At 29.7% G+C, this 19,483-nt stretch overlaps 2 protein-coding genes across 2 annotated transcripts in view; one reads left to right on the forward strand and one right to left on the reverse strand.

Annotated features, from left to right (window-relative positions):
* The window catches only part of LOC135953298 (oocyte zinc finger protein XlCOF7.1-like), a 107,857-nt gene extending 90,813 nt beyond the window's left edge, over positions 1–17,044 (forward strand). The window contains exon 4 of the mRNA XM_065503117.1: positions 16,862–17,044. The gene's annotated coding sequence lies outside the window, so the exon portion shown is untranslated. The remainder of the gene's footprint in view (positions 1–16,861) is intronic.
* Positions 1–19,483, reverse strand: part of LOC135953297 (elongation factor-like GTPase 1) — a 328,020-nt gene that overhangs the window by 21,017 nt on the left and 287,520 nt on the right. The window contains exon 5 of the mRNA XM_065503116.1: positions 9,620–9,804. Coding sequence (XP_065359188.1) covers positions 9,620–9,804 — 185 coding nt within the window. The remainder of the gene's footprint in view (positions 1–9,619; positions 9,805–19,483) is intronic.

Consider the following 19,483-nt stretch of genomic DNA (forward strand, 5'->3'; position numbering starts at 1 on the left):
TTAACTTTAATATAGACATAAATCACACGACCTAATTTCATGGTGATCGGTTCATAATTGGTCATAGCCCCCATATGACCCCACTTCCGAAAATCACTCAAAAATATAAATTATTGAAATTTTAAAAGAAAATTTTGTTTTGCTCTTTTACTTAGTGTAGGGTATTATATGGTCGGGCTTGACCGACCATACTTTCTTACTTGTTTTTTTATTCGATTCGAAATTTTCAGGAGTCCAGTCAACTGTAATAAAAAAGCTCCCTAAAGTATGCAGAATTAACATTAGTAAATGCTACCGGGCGAAGCCGGGGCAACTAGTATATACACATCTGCTCAAAATAATAGATACACCTAATTGGAAAAAATTTAAATGGCGGTAACATTGAAAATTTCCTCGCAAGCGTTAAGAATACATCATATTATTAAAATTTCTATCTGGCAATGTCATGTCAGTCAAAAATCTGGCAACTATTTGCTTTCATGTTGATTTTTAAAAACGAATTTATTTGAATTACAAAAAATTATTTGCTCATAAAAATAGATACACATCAGTAATTTGTAATTTGTTTATATACAATTTTTTTTTTGTGCAATTTTTTGTTCCTATTTACGTGAAACAGTAAGTATAATTTAAATTTTAGCAACAATTTTATAAAAAATAGGACTCTTTTGAAGAAAATGGGGCGAAATCATCATTGTACCGAAGATGAGAAAAAAATTGTTCAAACGATGAGAAATCAAGGAAAATCATTACGGGAAATAGCAAAGAGCATAGGAAGATCTTTACATTTTGTCCAAAATGCTTTATCTAAAAAACAAAAAAGAGAAACTCGCGGTAGACCAAAGAAAACCAGTCCAGAAACATATCATCGAAAGCTATTTCTGCGGAGCTATGTAACGAAATCAGTCCACAAACAGTTCGTCGTCGTCTTTTACAAGCTAAATTGCCGGGAAGAATTGCCAGAAAAGTGCCACTAATGCGCCAAAAAAATATCAAGACAAGATTAGAATTTGATAAAGAGCACTTACAATGGTCCGGGTGTGAAGGCGAAAAAAAATGGAGAAATATTTTATGGAGCGACGAAACAAAAATAAATTTGTTTGGAAACGACTGCCAAAGAAATGTACGCCGACCAAAAGGAAAAGAATTCCACGTTAAATTTACAAAAAAGACGGTAAATCATGGCGGGGGAAACATAATGGTTTGGGGTTGCTTTTCATGGAATGGTGTTGGTCCGATATTCCGAATAGAAGATACCATGAATGCTAGTGGGTATAGAGACATATTGGAAAACGTAATGCTTCCATATGCATCGGAAAATATGCCATTAATATGGACATTCCAGCAGGACAACGACCCAAAACATAGTTCAAGATTAGTTAAAAACTGGTTCTTGGAGAATAACGTACCTGTTTTAAGCTGGCCCAGCCAATCCCCTGATTTAAACCCAATAGAAAACTTGTGGAGTGAATTAAAGATAAGGCTTTCGAAGGAAGTTTTCAAAAATAAAGACGATTTATGGGAGAAAACGCAAAAAATATGGTACGAGATTCCATTGGAGAAGTGTCAGAACTTGATATCCAGTATGCCCAGAAGAGTGGAGAACTGAATTTTTTTTATAATTTTACAATATACCATTATTTTTTTTCGTTTTTAAAAAATAAATTTTGGTGTATCTATTATTTTGAGCAGATGTGTATATAAAAATGAAATGGTCCATGTATGTAATGTCATCACGTGAGAACGGCTAGAGAGATTTGGCTGATTTTTAGGATATGGTTTGTAAAGAAAAAAAATTTAAAAAATACGGCTAAAACCGGGTTCTTTATATTTTATTTGCAAATAAATAAGAACAGGCAGGGTTGGAGAAACTTGAGGAACTAACATTAGTAAATGCTACCCTGCGAAGCCGGGGCGGTCAACTAGTTTTATATAAAAACAACACGTAAAAACTCCGTAATAACCACGTGGAATGGTTAACTGCTAAGTGTTTTATTAAAACATGTGCTAATTTGAAAAAAAAACTTTAAAATGACAAGAAAAAACCTTTGACTTTACAGCTCTATAAATAACCATATAGTTACTTTATAGCCAAAATAGTTATGATACTGTATATTCTGAAGTGTTAAGAAAAATTTACCATCAAAATTTTATAAAAATTATAAAAACAAAACAAAACATTTTGGCCGGATTTTACCACAGTCAAAATCGGAAAGTTTAAGTATTTTTATTTAATCCATAAAGATGTTAATCAATTTGCTTAAACTGTGATCAGCCTAAATTTGTTTGCATTCAAGTCCATTATATAGTGGGTTGTGTGCGTTTGAGCGATGCGCAACGAGTTTGTAACTTCATTTCAAAAGAGTGTAGGACAGGTGGTGGGGTGTTATATTTTACTTGCAAATGACAGCAACAATAAAAACAACAACAAACCAGCAGCGTATGAGTAGATAAATTCTGTAGGCTGTAAGTGTTTTTTTGATTGTCATTCTGTTTTTGTCACTTTTGTCTGATTTACATTTAATTTGAAATCATTGTATTATTATTACATTTGTTTTTGTGTGTGTGAACAGATTTAGTTTTAAATTAACTGAGTTGACACCAATAAATCAAATTAAAAAACAAAAATTAAATTAATTATGGTTTGAAACAGTAAAACCAAATCAAGATCTCTTTCAGCTAATTTATGTATTGGTTTAATGAACAATATAATGCAGTTAAAATATGTAAGTTAATCTTATGTGAATACGTAAGTCTAGCAAATTAATTGAATTTGTAACAATAATGTTCTAAAAATGTCAAAGTTTTTAAATCACATTTTTGTTTAACTTTATACGCTTAAGATTAATTACTTTGATTTGTGGCATAAAATGTGTGTTTTTTTTAATTTTCAAAAAGATTTGCTTTGTCTGAGGCAAACCTTATGCAGTTAAACATTTGTCTTATAAGAGTAAAAAACTGATTAGTTTTCATTGTATTACCAAATATGTACAGCATAATCTACCGGTATTATTTAATTAACTAGCATTTTAATTAAATGTCATTAAACTAGTTTTTCTATTTAGAAAAACTACAAAAATGAAACATTTTCTAATCTACACGTAATTCGAAAATTCTCTGTACCGACAATTGTCAATAGTACTCAACATGCAGGAATGTGCAAACTTATTGACGTTGGAAATTTAAAAAATGGGGTGCATTAATAAATTTATGAATGGTTAAATAGTCAAATCCAACATAAGTTGTAAAAGCACAAAATATTTCAAATCAATTTTTTAATATTTTTCTGAAAAAAAATGATAATAAAAACAGGATCATTTCTGCTCAAAATAAGGCTTTAAACATTAAACAAAACTGTATAAAGATCAAACGAATTTGACTTGCCGATTCTTTATGGGTTTTTGATTCATCCGCCTAAAATTACTCATTTTAAGATTACTACAAATTCCAGTAGTTTTTACTGTTATAATGAATCGAATAATCGTTAGAAATTATTCGAATAATATTTTATTCGCTAACATTTTTTTTTTACAAAATTTATAATTTAGAGAATACTATTGTATGTTATACCATTTTATATTATATTTAAATGAAATTTTAACAGTTTTTACTTATATTTTCCCACGAATAATTGGCAGAAATTATTCGACTAAAATTTTATTTGCCTTAAAATTACTTCAAAATATTGGATTTTTCCCTTTACAAGAATTATCCAAAATTAATTTTTCAGTCGAATAGTTTTTCGATTATTCGTTCTTTTAAAATTATTCGAATAAAATCTTATCAATTTCGAGCAGTTTTTACTGTTATAATGAAACGAATAATAGTTAGAAATTATTCGAATAATATTTTATTCGCTACTACTATTGTAATACCATTTAATATTATATTTAAATGAAATTTTAGCAGTTTTTACTTATATTTTTCCACGAATAATCGGAAGAAATTATTCGAATAAAATTTTATTTGCCTTAAAATTACTTCAAAATATTGAATTTTCCCCTTATTTAATTAACGTTTACAAGAATTTTCCAAAATTCATTTTCCAGTCGAGTAATTTTTCGATTATTCGTTCTCTTAAAATTAGTCGTATTAAATTGTATTCGCTAAAACGTAATCAGTTTAAAATTTGTATTCAAATTATTCCAATAATTTTTTATTCTATGAAATTTATCACACAAACTTGTTATTGAAAATTTCTAGGAAGTAAAGATATATTTAAATGTATTTATCTTGAGAGGAATCTTCCAAATTATTCGAATAATTTTTTTATTCGCTTTGAAATCTAAAGAAAATGTAATATCTTACAACTTTTAAATTGTATTTGCTAAAACGTAATAATTTTAAAATTACCTCAATTACGAGAAGTTTTTACTGTAATAGTAAAACGAATAATCGATAGAAACTATTCGAATAAATTGCTTTATTTTTGTTTTTTCAAAATTATGGTTTTTTTTTAGCCGTTTTTTAACATTTTAAATAAGTATTTTAAATTTATTTCCAATTTGAAAGATGTTTCGATTATTCGTACTTTTCAAATTATTCGAATAATTTTTTATTCGCTAAAATTTTTCACACAAACTTATGATTTAAAATTTCTACGAAGTAAATATGTTTTCAAATGTATTTATCTTGAGAGGAATCTTCCGAATTATTCGAATAATTTTTTTATTCGCTTTGAAATCTAAAGAAAATGCAATATCTTACAACTTTTAGTGAAACAAATTACTTTAAAGAATTTTTGGGATGAATAATAGTCGAATAATCGTAGGAATAATTTTTATTCGTTAATAAATTTTTGCCAAAAATATAAATTTTCATAAAAAATTATTTTTCTAAGCAAGCGTATATCATTAAACATGGTTAAAAATTAATTTTTAAACCGATTAATTAAATTATTTTATTCGAATGATTTTTTATTCGCTTGGAAATCTAAATATAATGCGATTTTATAGATGTGTATGACGATTTCGAAAGATAAAGCTTTAGATTTTCAAACATTTCCCAGATTATGATAGGAGGCCATTGTTTTGTGATTGCGAGAGACAAAGTCTTCATTAGTACCCACATCAATCGAATTAATGCTGCCGAGATAAGTGCCAACAAGTTTTCAACTAATTATCCTAAAGATCTTTGGCCAAATGCTTAAAAATATCAGAGAGTGTCATAACATTTTGTATGGCTAAGTTGACAGAAGAGGTTCAATAGTTGTCAACATTGTTGGTGACAACCTGCTGCACTTTTCCTAATGATCTTTGGCCAAATGTGTTAAGAAGTGTCTTTCCTTAACTTGGCTGCTGCAAGTTAAATAAACCAAAACATCTAATACATAAAATAGGTTGGTTACTTCTGTTAAAAAAAAATTTCGAAAAATTGAAAAAAAAAAAAAAACTTAGAAAAAAACATAAAACAACACAAGATAATGGCCGGAAGTTTTCTCATTATAACAAGAGACTACATCAGACAAACTGACAAAAAAAAATAACACACACACAACTAACAACAAATACGAAACAAATACTGAAAAAAATGATTGATAGTTGCCAATACAATGAAAATTGAAAACAAATTCATTTGAAAACCAAAAAATAAACACAAAAAACAAACAAAAAACGCTAAAGTCCACACTGAGATTTAGTAACAACAATAAACAATTTTAAAAATTCAACAGGAAATCACCAAACGAACACTAACCATATTCACAAGGTCATTTTTTAAAAACAACAACAAAAACTTTCATACACGACCTTTTTTATTGAAAACAAAAAAAACATAAACTTTTCTCCACCAAAAAAAAAAACCGAACAATAAAAAGGTACATTTTAGCAACATTATTTTTTTTTGTTGTTCATTCATTTAGCAACAACATGCAACAATATTGTTTTCATTTAATTTAAACTTGCCTCCATGTTTAACAAGACCCAGTAGAATCTGCAACTGCAGGAAACGAAATAAAAATCTGAACAACACCACAACTGAACAACTGTTGCTGGCTAAGTTTAACTTTTGTTTTTGTAAGACTTCCTCCACGTATTTTTTCCTTAACATTTTTATTTTTATTCCTGGCTTGAATTAATGCAAAAACCGAAAACCAATGGCAAGAATTGGGGAGAAAACCATTCACTGGCAATTGATTGATACAACTGCAACAACGAAAAAGCCACAATATCCCGAGACACACGTTGTTTTCAACCACAAAACCTCAAATAACTGACTATGCGAAAGAGTATTGCTGTAGGTACGACGTATAACAACAGGTATGCTGTTAAAAGGAGGGAGCATGAAGAAAGGATCATTGATTTCTGTTAGATGGTATTTTTAAATACCAATAAACTCTTGTGAATTTAAGAGTTGTCGCTTGAAATTTTTAAATTTGATATTTACATTGAAGAATTTTTTAATATTTTGGGGAGTAATTTAAGGTTCCTGACTCTCATTATTTTTGCACTCATCTTACTCTTTCTATTAATGAATTATTCTCATATTGCTGCTTCCGTGGCGCATGAACTTTTGGTAAATTTTTCGTCTTTCGTAAATCTTTCAATATCTGGTAAGACAAATTCGTCTTGATTTTTGTTCTGGGAATTTTGAAAAAGTACTTTATTGGATGCGGGAAATTCGTTCCACCTTGATTCAGAAGCTTTTACAAGAAAATGAATCAATTAGCTCAAACATTTTCAATTGCATTTAATTTAGCAACACAGGGGAGGGGCTATTTTTCGAATATATGAAATTAAAAAGGTAGTTGGTTTTCGATATTTATCGTTTCACTCTTACCAAAGTTTCATAAGATCAAACTAATTTTGGCCAAAACTTAAGTATTTTATAATCAATAATGATGTACTAAATTGCGAATATCTTTAATTGTGTTTGCATTAAAATCCTCCAGATAGTGAGTTGTGTAGTTTTGCAAATAATGAAAGTTATTTTTTTTTGACCAACACTCATGCAACAAGGAAATAGGATATGAGAGGGAGGAATGAGGGAATAGTTCCTAATTTCAGCTGAACACATTTCAAAGAGCTGTGATAAGCCCTTCTTGACCTTCAATCAACTTAAACATTGAGTCTAGCGAATGTTGAAATCAACTTTATTTGCACGACCACATTCAGAGCTAGTTCACATCTTTTGCTGAATTAGTTCAGTTTTTAACTATGAACTAAAATGATTTAAATGGACGTTCTGAACTCTTGTTGTTTTTCATGTTTCTTTTTATACTAATTCTGACAGAATCCGTCTGACAGCTACCGAAATGCATTATAGTTCTGAACAGACAGAAAACTTTAGTAGTTTTTTTATAAGAAATTTTTAAATATTTGGGGGATTTCATGTCAAGTGGACCAACTTTTGAAATCGATGTCTTCGGTATGAAATTTGCCAATTTGCGCCAAGGTTATTATTGGATAGTAATCAAGAACTCTCTGTGTTGTAGGGGGTCAAAATTTGATACTCGCCATTTATTTTGATATATATGCTCGCATTCCACTAAGAGACCAAAATAATTATAAAGGAATTGACATAAGATTCCTTTTGGGAAAAAAATAAACATTTATTTTGATAGATATTCCACTCAGCGACAAAAAAGCTATTAAAGGAAAAGACCTTTCTTTTAAGAAAAAAGTTCCCATTTTTTTGATTTTGGAAAAAAAAATGTTATTTTTTCGAAAGATTGGAGAAATAGCTATCTAAACTATTTGGGATACATTTTGCTAAGAACAATAGATAATAAGTTACATGGATGAGAAAAAACACCTGTCTTGACCCCCTCTAACCCAGTGGGTTCTTAACCGATCTTGTTGAAAAATGTCTGAATTACTATACCATAGAAGACATCGATTCCAAAAGTTGGTTCACTTGACATGAAATCCCCCATTAATATTATTATCTATCACATAAGCATTCGTTTCTTGTTCTTCTACAAAAAAGTAGTTCGAAAAGAGCGGTCGTTGAATTGAACTATTAAACTCAAGTCTATTACCTCATCTCCCACAGAATCGGTATATAATTGAATGAATATGGATGATAAATGTTGCTATCATTTGCAAAATAATAGATAGGTTACGGTTGGAAGTTTGACGTAAAAGTTCATTTAGAAAACTGAGGAATAGAGTAGGAGAATGAACAGAGGCTTGGGATACCACTAAATTAATTTTGAACTCGTTTGATGACATTCCATCTACAACAACTGGTAGAGTTCGATTTTTGAAAAAGCTTGACATAAATCGAGATGAGTTATTATCAACACCAAAATTTCAGTTATTATCAACACCATTAGTGTTGATAAAAGTGCTGCATGAAATCTATATGAGTCACTACTTTACTTTCGCCCAAAACGATGAATATATCGACAGCAGGAAGGCTAGCAAGTTTTCCGTAGAGTGTCCTATATTTTAAAAAGAGCTTTATCAGATACGGGATATTTGGTCCATCTTGATGCATAAGCTTGTACCTGGAAAATATAGTATCACGTAATTGTCACGTGATATTGGTTTGAACGTTCTTACATATTGTTACGAAATTGTATTTGAATTCAAATATAACTGTTTCTACTCAACAACATTTCTATTTCTAAGTTAACATAAGTGTGGACATTATTAACATATCTGTGGATATTGTTAACATAGCTGTGAAACATACAACATTGAGTAAAAGCTTTGAGTGGATCATTGTTAAAATAGGACTTTCATGAAGCTGCTGGAAGGAAGATATGTGCTATGTATAAATAGTGGCAGCGCTTGCAGTAAGTCAATCATATGTACTGTTAGAGTTAACATCAAACGTATTCTTGTACAAATATGTAATTTATAAACGTGTAATTCACAACAATAAAAAGGAAACAAACCATCGTTTCTAAAAGGTAAAAACGTAAGAATAAGCTGATCCATCGTTTTCGATAATCATTTAGTAAAATTCGTCCTTCATAAATATTATAAAATCTGCATAGGAATTTTGGGGAAAACTTTGCGTGTCACGTTTGTCAGTTGGATTTGGCTTTACAGTGAATTTCCAAATTTATTGCTACCACTGCCCTCAAACAAAAGTAACCATGTTTTCTCCAAACCATCGAAGATGTAAATGGAAAATAGGAAATGGAAATTGAATGTTTGTTGTATTAGATATGAAACCGCTTCAAATAACATGATCGTCTCTAGTTTTGTCAAAGTTGTTAGAATTTAGATATGCTGCAATTCCAAGAAATATTAGGTTGCAGTCGTTATCCTTACTATTAAATTTTCAAATATCTGTTTCAACCATTTTGAGTTTGTCTTAGGAAATTATGAAAAAGAGTTTTTAGAGAGATATTGGCTACCTAGCTCTTCAAACATAAGAAACTTGATGGCGACTGAAAACAAATCGCTTCTAAAAATTTTGTAAATTTATAAACCTTTGTAATTTTGATTATTTTTGCATTAATATAAAAATAAATTATCAACCTTCAAAATTACGTCAATATGTAAAGTTCTTTGGTTTTCTTATAACCGATCGTGTAATTGTTGTGCACTGCAACATAAGAAAGTACTAAAATAATTGCATATACTTACCAATTGTACCTACTTATTTCTTAAAATGAAAAATGTTTGTTTAAAGAGACAAACAAAATTAAACCATCTAAACTCACCTCCCAATGACTGAACATTAGCTGGGGACATGCCAGGCCAGATGTTTGTTTGCGTATTTCTTGGGCAAAGTTGAACGACTCAATTACTGGCAATATGGCCATGACGGAAAAGTTGCCAGAGCCCTGAGTCAAATCACCAGATAAAATCTTGCCATGACGTCTACCAATGACAGCATACATTTTGCCTAAAACCAGAAAACCATAAATTATTTGCATTAATACTCGTACTTCGTACTCATTCATACTCATAATGTTTTATATTAAATTCATAATTTAATGACCATAAGAGAATACAAAATATGTATGTAAATTTAAATAAATTGTTAATCTATACCTTGGAGTCATTCATATTGATTGCTTGCTAACTAAGCCACAAACTCCATTCCCTACATAGATCTTATATTCATACATATTTGAAATCTTAATGTTTAATCTAGTGTAATAATTTATTAAGTCGTTGATTATTTTGTTTCTTAACTAATTGATTTTTGTAAATTTACATTGACAACAATGACAAGGAGGGAAAAGCAAAGGGGCAAACAAAACAACAATTTTATGTTGTCTGCTTTATAGTTAAGAAGAAGAGTGTCTTTTTGAGTTGATTTGTTGTTGTCGTTGTTCATTTTGTTGTCCTTCCGTTCGTGTATTTATTTGATTTGTAGTGTTTTTTGTTTTTTATTTTGTTCGTTACTTTTTATATCCGTTCAAAGATTTTGTTTATTGATTGTCTAAAGTATCTTCTGTTTTTGTTTTTGTTAAATGTTACCTTTAACTAGATGTGTTTTTTTTTATCTTGAATTAAACAGTGGAGTAAAATAAGTAGGGTATTCGAATTCGAATAAGAGATTTTAACTTGTTCGAATAATTCGATCACATGTTTAAAATTAATCGAATTATTCGAATAATTTAAATTTTTTTAAAAAAAGTAAAGAATGAAGTTTTGATGTCGGTTTTTTAATATTTTATTGTTAAATAAAAACAAAAAATAACGTTACAGTTAACAATTCAAGTATTGATAATGTTAAAAAACATTCGAAAACAAAGTCCATCATTAAATTTTAAACAGAAATATTCTGATCAGATTAAATCCCGAACAATCTATAAAACAATTGACTAGCAAACCCTTTATTTTCCGTTTTGGAGCTATGCTTTAAACAATTTGAGCTAGTTGGTCCTGAATTCAAATACAATATTCATTAATTTGGGTTTTAAATTGAGTAACTAATTCTTTAGTAAATTAATTATTCACTATTTCTAAATTATTTATAACAAGCCCTCAAGCTCTATCAACATTGCCGAATATTTGCTTAATAAAGTGGTCTTTTTACACAATAAAGGGAATCTGTCCAAAGTGGCTAATTTAAAGTCAGGTAGTGCATGATTGGCGCATTTACAAATACGCAAAAAGTTTATTACCATGTTAGACAAAGATGTTTTTGCAACAAAACGTTAGTTTGCAATATTTGTGTTTATCATTCGATTTATTAAATATTTGGCAACACTAACTTACGCGATTAATAACATCACTTATATACATATATTTTAAGATCATTTCAATGTAATCATTATAAATGTCATCCTCAATATCACTTTCGACGACCGTTTCAAAATCACATTCTCCATCACATTCAACTCCACTTTAATCTAAGTTAAAATTTTGATTATTAATTGCGATTCTTCTAATATTTCGCAAGCTAAATAACAAATATTTTATTGCGTACCTTTTATTTTCATTGGTTCAAGTCCTAAGTTAAAAATTTTGAAAGATTTGTTTTTAGAATTGTAACTTCGTGCAGTAATATTTACATATTTATAGAAGGAGCTATTGGAACACTCATCTACAGTGATCGAAAAACTGCCTTTATCTTTAGTTATTTGTCGAATTTCAGAAACAATACAATTATTACTTATTTAAATTTGAAATTATGAAAAATTTTAAGAAATTTTATAAATTTAAATATATATGAACATTTATTCGTTTTATTCGATTATTCTACATAAAATTGTTCGAATTATTTGTTATTCGAAAATTGCCATTTTTAAATTGTTCGAATAATTATTCGTAGGAAATTATTCGATTAATCGAACGATCATTGGTCGAATGAATACCCTAAAAATGAGGTATAAAAAATATTTTTTAGAAATAATTCTATTTATTGTAAACTTATATAAATCCCTTAATCATTAACATTTTGTAATTAGTTATTAATAAATTTAACCACTTTATTGCCATTAAATACAATTAAATTTTCGAAAAATTCTACAGCATTATATTGAATATTTATTTCATTTCGCAATCGGCCTCACTGTGCTGTGATGTCAATGATAATTATGATGATGTGTGTTGTTATTGTATTTTAAATTGATGTAGTTTTTGTTGTTGTTATTATTGACCATTCCATACCATCTTATGCATATAATCGTTTTCTATCGTGTTTCGTATTTTATTACTGTTGTTTGTGTACTTAGTTGTTCTTGCTGTTTGTTATTGGCTTGATGTTGGTTGGTGTTGTAACGTTTCATTTCATACATTTTACTTGTCAACATTTACTTAGGAGACAGAACAGTTTGCTGGTGTTGTTGTTGCTGCTATTATTGGTTATTTATTTTTATACATCGTTTAGACCGGAAACTAATTCCTGTTGCTGCTTGTGGCAATTTTCTCTTGTTCTCTCTATATTTTTTTTCTTTGTTATTTGTTGTCTTGACTGACTATCTGACTCTATTGACTTGTTTGGTTAAAAGATAAATCCAAACATGTGAAGAAGAACGAACAACTTTAAGCAACAACAAACATCATTGAATGAAAATTTATCAATGTTGGGTTGGATTGCTTATGTGTTGCACCATAATTGATATTTTCAATGAGATTAAATATCAATGCAAAATTAAATTAATAAATGGTACCAACAAAATTAAAATCTTTGTACTTTTTAGTTTAATTATTGGTTTATAATAAATAAAAAAGAAAAATAAATGAAGCTAATCTATAATAATTTTACAGTATTCCATGTAAAATCGATTTTTATCCCTGAATTCACATTTGCGAAATTAACATGAACGCAAAGAAGAATTCTTCAGATTTCATTAAATTTTTTAATGAAGATAATGATGATGTTGCTTAATGTCGATAATGATGACGTTTATTTTACCTGTTATTTTTTCCTTTTAGTAAAATTTTTATTTTTTATCTTTAAATTTGTGAAGAACTTTTTTCCTTTTTTAAGTTTTTTTTTTTAAGATTCAAACTTTGTTGTATGTAGATTTTGTTGAGTTGTTGTTTTTATAAATGCAAATATGTTTGTAGTCATGAAAGTATCTGTGTCAGGGATGAAAATATTTGTACAATTATAATTAAAATCAAAAAGTACCATTAAATCATTTTTCACCTATAATAACTCTTTTCGTTTAATGGTTTTATTCCAGCAACGACAATTGTAATATCCAACGACAATTGTAATATTTTTAAAGCAAGGCATGAATAATAATTCTAAAATTCTTTCCAGTGATTATTTTTAATACATTTAAATTAGAGCGAATAACAAAGTAATCCATATACAGTGGTGGTCAAAACATATGCAACTAGCAACAGAATTTTACAAAAGTTGTTTAAACTAGTTTTAAAGTAAAACAAAATATTCATGTGCTTGTAATATTTTTTTATTAATGCTTTAAAAATGAGAATATAAACTTTAATTCAGAATTGTTTGCATTGTAAAGAAAAAAATTGAAAAAAACTACGTATGGGTTGATATTGCAACAAATTGCTTCGAAAACATTTATGTCTATAAAACTTAATATTTCGTGGCAAATCCTATATTTTTAATGACGGCCTTACATCGGCAAGGCAGTTAAGCTATCAATTTGGCAATAAAATTAACAGGAATAGCGTTCCAAGCATCTACCAATCCTTGAAATATAATATCTGAATTAGTGCAATTTTCGGCATCGATTCTTTGATTAACGATTTCCTAAAGGTTCTCAATCGGGTTTAGATCTGGTAATTGTGGTGGCCATTCCATTACCGAAACTCTTTCTTGTGCTAACCACGATTTAACAACATGTGAAGAGTGCTTGGGGTCGATATCATGCTGGATAGCTCATCGAAGAGGCATATTATCCTCAGCATTTGGAAGCATTACTCTTTCCAAGATGTCTCTATAGATAAATGCATCCATTGTTTCATTATTTTTGAGCAATGGACCAACTCTAGCAGCTAAAAAACAACCCCCATACCATTTCGTTGCATCCTGCATGCTTCACCGACGTTTTTCATACGCGCAAAAAACCGCTTATATCAAAATGTAATCAAAAGAAACGTTTAAAGTTTGCTAAGGAGCATTTAAATTGGTCAGAAAACAAATGGACGACGGTCCTATTTATCGACGAATCCGAATTTAATATCATCGGAAGTGATTTCATGTGTTACGTAAAACGACCAGTCCGTCTGTCTTTTGAAATCAACTTCCCGAAGCCCCCAAATAACTTACATACACGATTCATACATCAATATCTCCGGAATTCTTCCGTCTCTGTTGTTATTTAAAATCGTCAAAAACGTTCCATAAATGACTGAGATATAAGGAAAAAATCGGGATAACCTCGATTTTTGATTTATATCTGGATTACTAAGTCATTAATATAGACAATATGGATATCTAATGATAGATATATCAAAGACCTTTGCTACGACGAATATAAGACCATAGTAAGTTGCATATACAATGGGCCAAAATCGGAAAAAATATTTTTTAACCCGAATTTTTTTCTCATCAAAAAAATTTAAAAAAAAATTAAAATTTAAAATTTTTTTTTTAATTTAAAAAACAATTCGAAACATTTTTTTTTTCCAAAAAATGAAAAAAAAATATTGGAAACAAATTTTTGTTTACCTAAAAATATTTAAAATTTTTATTTTGAAGTATAATTTGGTGAAGGGTATATATGATTCGGCACAGCCGAATATAGCTCTCTTACTTGTTTTTTTTAGTGGATATAAGCGGTATTTAATGAAATACTTGGTACCCGCTCACAAAGTGTATGGTCATTTAGTTTAAATTCGGTCATCTTAAATAAATGTCTGGCCGCATATTCCGGTAAATACTCGCATCAAGCGAATCATTGTTCCCTGTGATGTTCTGGTCAGATTTCAGCTGCTCATAATATATATGACCCTTTTTCTACCACCAAATACAGAGAATAACCTTAGCGCTTATATATTTGGCTTTGGTTTCGATTCGGCTTGTTGGCAAGGCTTCACATACGATCTCTTTCGCTTCGGATTAGGGTAATGGATCCAGTTTACATCGCAAGTAATGATTCGGTGCAAATGATGATTTTCTTTTATAGCGTTTAAGCATCATTTCGTACATGCAAAATCGTCTTTCAAGGTCTCTCGGCTTCAATTCGCTTTTGGATGAATTCAATTTCCCTGCTTTTGCTCCCAACCGTTTTGAAATTGCTGCTTGAGTAGCTCCCAATGATTTTACAAGCTCTTCTTGAGTTTTATTACAATTTTTATGGAATAATGTCTACAATTCCTGGACTTCAAATTCTTTTGGGTGGCCTGGGCGATCTTTATCTTACGTGCCAAATCACCACTTCCGAACCGCACAAACCATCTCTCCTAAGAAATTCTAAATCATTCATTGAATGTATTAAATCATTGTCTTTCATTCAAAGTATTTTTGTGTGCCATCAACAATTCCAGTTTTTAGTTTTTCTGTACTCAATCCTGGAAACTTTCTTGGAAGGAGAGCAGTTTTAGGCATTAGCTTCACATACTGCTTCATAAGTTGCAATTTAATGTGTAATAGAGGCAAAATGATCTTATCTCTGGAAAGCAAAGGCGGACTTTTAACATTTTATTTTCCAACTGTCATGTTTTCTCTCACAGGTCTGTCTTTCTTGATCCAATGCTCCTGTTTTACTCTGCGATTATCAATGTGGTTTTTCCGTTCTGTCCAAATCATAGGTACACCAAACTTTACCGCTTTCCCACTTTCTTAAATGTTCATTACACACTTTACGCACAATGTTTGGAGTCCACGGCTTATTTAGAGACTTAATCTCTATCTTAAAGTAATTGAAATACGAATTTCTCACTAAGTTATATTTCGGTTATTGTGACAACTTTTTCGCGATGATGACATGTTAAATCAATTTAGTTATAGAAATGTACATACAAAATTACGAAACGGGCACACGAATTTACTTATGACAGTCAATATTCAAAATTGAAGGTAGATGATCCTAAATATACATTATTGGTATTATCAATGCACACCTTATTCAAATCACTAAAGGAATCTCGGTACCAACATGTTTTTCGTGTAATATAAAATATATTGATATTTAAATTTGCTGTTGGAACAATTTAGCTCGATAAAGTAAACTAAGCGGACAAAAGTACCAAAAACACTATTAAAAATTGTACAATTTACAATTTTTATTCGGTTTCGCTGATCTGTGTAGATTTGTGAATAATTCTGAAAAAGCGTACTTATAAGGCGCGAGCGCGCGCTTTTTCTCGTTCTTTAATTTATTTCATTTTTTTTTTTGTATTTTTATCTTTATGTACAAAAAGTACGTACTGGCTGTTGTATGGAGATGATGTTGTTGACGACGACGATGATGTTGTTGATGGCTTCAATGGATCAACAAACATACATTCACTCGTATCTGACCGATTGTGTGAATGTGTGTAAGTTGGTGCGCACGCGCTTTAAGCACACGCCAAAATTTTTTTTTTTTATATTTTTTGAAAAATAAAACGTTTTGTGACCATCGTCAGTCAGTCAGCGTCGTCATCTTGTTTCTGTTTCTGGTTCTCCTTTTATTGTTTTTCTCTTATTTTTCTTTTCATACATTTCTTTCTTATTTATGTTGACGTACTCATTTTGAATATTTAAATAGAGAATTTTGTTTGTTTGTTTGCATTTGCATGTTTAAGTTAAGTTTTGTTGGTGGAAAAAATACAAAAACAAAAAAAGATAAACATAAAATATGAATTAATTGGAATTTTTCTTTAATTTGTGTTGTTGGTATCTCAAGGTAGGCAGCGTATGATGATCGTACTTAAGAAGGTCATTGCAGTGTAGGGTGTTCCATAAATACATAATATGTAGTTGTAAGTTTAAAGACTCAGATAGTGTGCAAAGTTAATGATTTGTTTTATGTAAACATTTAAATTCTAATACTAAAGCTAACTAATCAATACATATTTTTCTCATATACTTTCAGATCATTGAAATCGCCATGACTTCAGCCCTCAGTTACTGCAGTTGGAAATGAAAAGGAAGGAAGGATGCTTTACACGATTTTTAACATTTAATATAGTGTCTATTTGCAATAAATATATTTAAATTTTTTGTCATTATAAATATGAAATAAATTCGAATTACCTGGCCCAGAACACATTTAATATTATTTGTTTATAAATTATTTCATATGTAGCGCTATATATTCCAAGCTGTTTCACTTAGCAGAACGAAACTCATTCCATTAGATAGAATGGAACATGGGCTTTCAGATAAACTACTCTCTTCTCTTCTTAGGCCGAGCTGACTGTATAAAAATAGCTCCTTTATTGCATAAACGCTTATAAAATTGTAAGCGTTATCTAGATGTGAAAAGCTGTAATGCCGGATTATAGCTAATATTTTTCTATGTATCCTGTATCAAGTTTCAAGTCCGTAATTCTATAAACTTAGAAGTTATAAGCAATTAACCAAAAAAGTCAATCATAAAAACCAAAAATAAAAATTCAACAAAATTTTTCACATTTTTTTGTGAAATACCAGGCTATCAGAATCCAGCAGAAAGCAAATGTTCAATAAATATTTTTAGTTTTAATGCAATAACACCTTAACGGCCTAATATATCTAGATGGAACTTTTTCCATAAGCTAGCTTAGAATATGAGCTATTTAATGAACTTTAGATTTACCGCCCATTGCCACGCCCACTACTTTAAAAATACAAACTTAAAAACAATTCTTTATAACATAATTTCTGTACTTCTGATATAAAAAATTATCATGCCATGACAAAGCTCGTAATTTCCTCTGTTAATGACCCAAATTTCATAGCAATCGGTTAAAGAACTCAGGAGTTACAAGGTTTAAATGTAAGGGATCGCAAGCGCTTAACCATTAAAAAAATAGCTTAGACACTATTTCACATTAATTGTTCGTAATCCTAAGCTAATAAATTTAGCTGAACGAAACCTTTGCTATAATACAGAATGAAAAACGGGCTATCTGATTAACACCTTTTTTGCTTTCCACAGTGGCGCCAAATCTATATAAATAGCTTCTTTATTACAAAAACGCTTATAAAATTGTAAGCGTTATCGTGATGTGAAAAGCTGTAATGCCAGATTATAGCTAATATTTGTCTTGTATCCTGTTTCAAGTTTCATGCCCACAAATCTATAAAATCGGAAGTTATAAGCAACTTAACAAAAAAGTCATGAAAACTAAAAAAATTCAACAAAAATGTTTCCCATTTTTTTGAGAAACACCAGGCTATCAGAACCCAGCAGAAAGCAAATGTTCAATAAATATTTTTAGTTTTAATGCAATAACTTCTTAACGCTTTAAAATATCTAGATGGAAATTTTTCCATAAGGTAGCTTAGAACATGAGCTATTTAATAGGCTATAGATTTACCGCCCACTGCCACGCCCACTACTTCAAAAATATATTATTTAAATACAATTGGTTATAACTTCCCTTCTATACTTTTGATGTAAATATTAATGATATTAGCATGGTATGAGAAAGCAGACAATCTCATCTGTCAATGAGCAAAATTTTATAGCAATCGGTCAACAAATCCAGAAGTTACAAAGGTTTTAATGTAAGAGTTGGCAAGCGTTAAACCATTGAGAAATAGCTTATAAATTATTTCATATTTATCGCTATATATTCAATGCTGTTTCATTTAGCAGAACGAAACTCATTCCATTAGATAGAATAGAACATGGGCTTTCAGATAAACTACGTTTTTGTTTTCTTCGGTAACTTTGACCTTATAAAAATAGCTTCTTTATTACAAAAACGCTTATAAAATTTTAAGCGTTATCCAGATTATAGCTAATATTTTCTATGTATCCCGTATGAAGTTTCATGACCATAAATCTATAAACTTGGAAGTTATAAGCAACTTAACAAAAAAGTCATAAAGCCAAAAAAAGCGAAAAAACAAATTCAAAAATTTTCTCATATTACCAGGCCAACAGAATCAAGTAGGAAGTAAAGTTCTAATAATTATTTTAGTTTCAATGCAATAACTTCTTAACGTCTTAAAATATCTAGATGGAACTTTTTCCATAAGCTAGCTTAGAACATGAGCTATTTAATGAACTTTAGATTTACCGCCCATTGCCACGCCCACTACTTTAAAAATACAACCTTAAATACAATTATTTATAACATCATTTCTGTACTTGTGATATAAAAAATTATCATGCCATGAGAAAGCTCGTGATTTCCTCTGTCAATGCCCTAAATTTCATAGCAATCGGTTAAAGAACTAAGGAGTTACAAGGTTAAATGTAAGTGATCGCAAGCGTTTAACCATTAAAAAAATAGTTTAGAAACTATTTCACATTAATTGTTCGAAATCCTAAGCTAATAAATTTAGATGAACGAAACCTTTGCCATAAGACAGAATGCAAAACTGGCTATCTGATTGACTCCTTTTTTGCTTTCCACAGTGGCCCCAAATCAATATAAATAGCTTCTTTATTACAAAAACGCTTATAAAATTGTAAGCGTTATCCAGATGCGAAAAACTGTAATGTCAGATTATAGGTAATATTTGCCTTGTATCCTGTTTCAAGTTTCGTGCCCATAAATCT

This window comes from Calliphora vicina, chromosome 3 (genome assembly GCF_958450345.1).
Source record: "Calliphora vicina chromosome 3, idCalVici1.1, whole genome shotgun sequence".
Lineage (NCBI taxonomy): Eukaryota > Metazoa > Arthropoda > Insecta > Diptera > Calliphoridae > Calliphora > Calliphora vicina.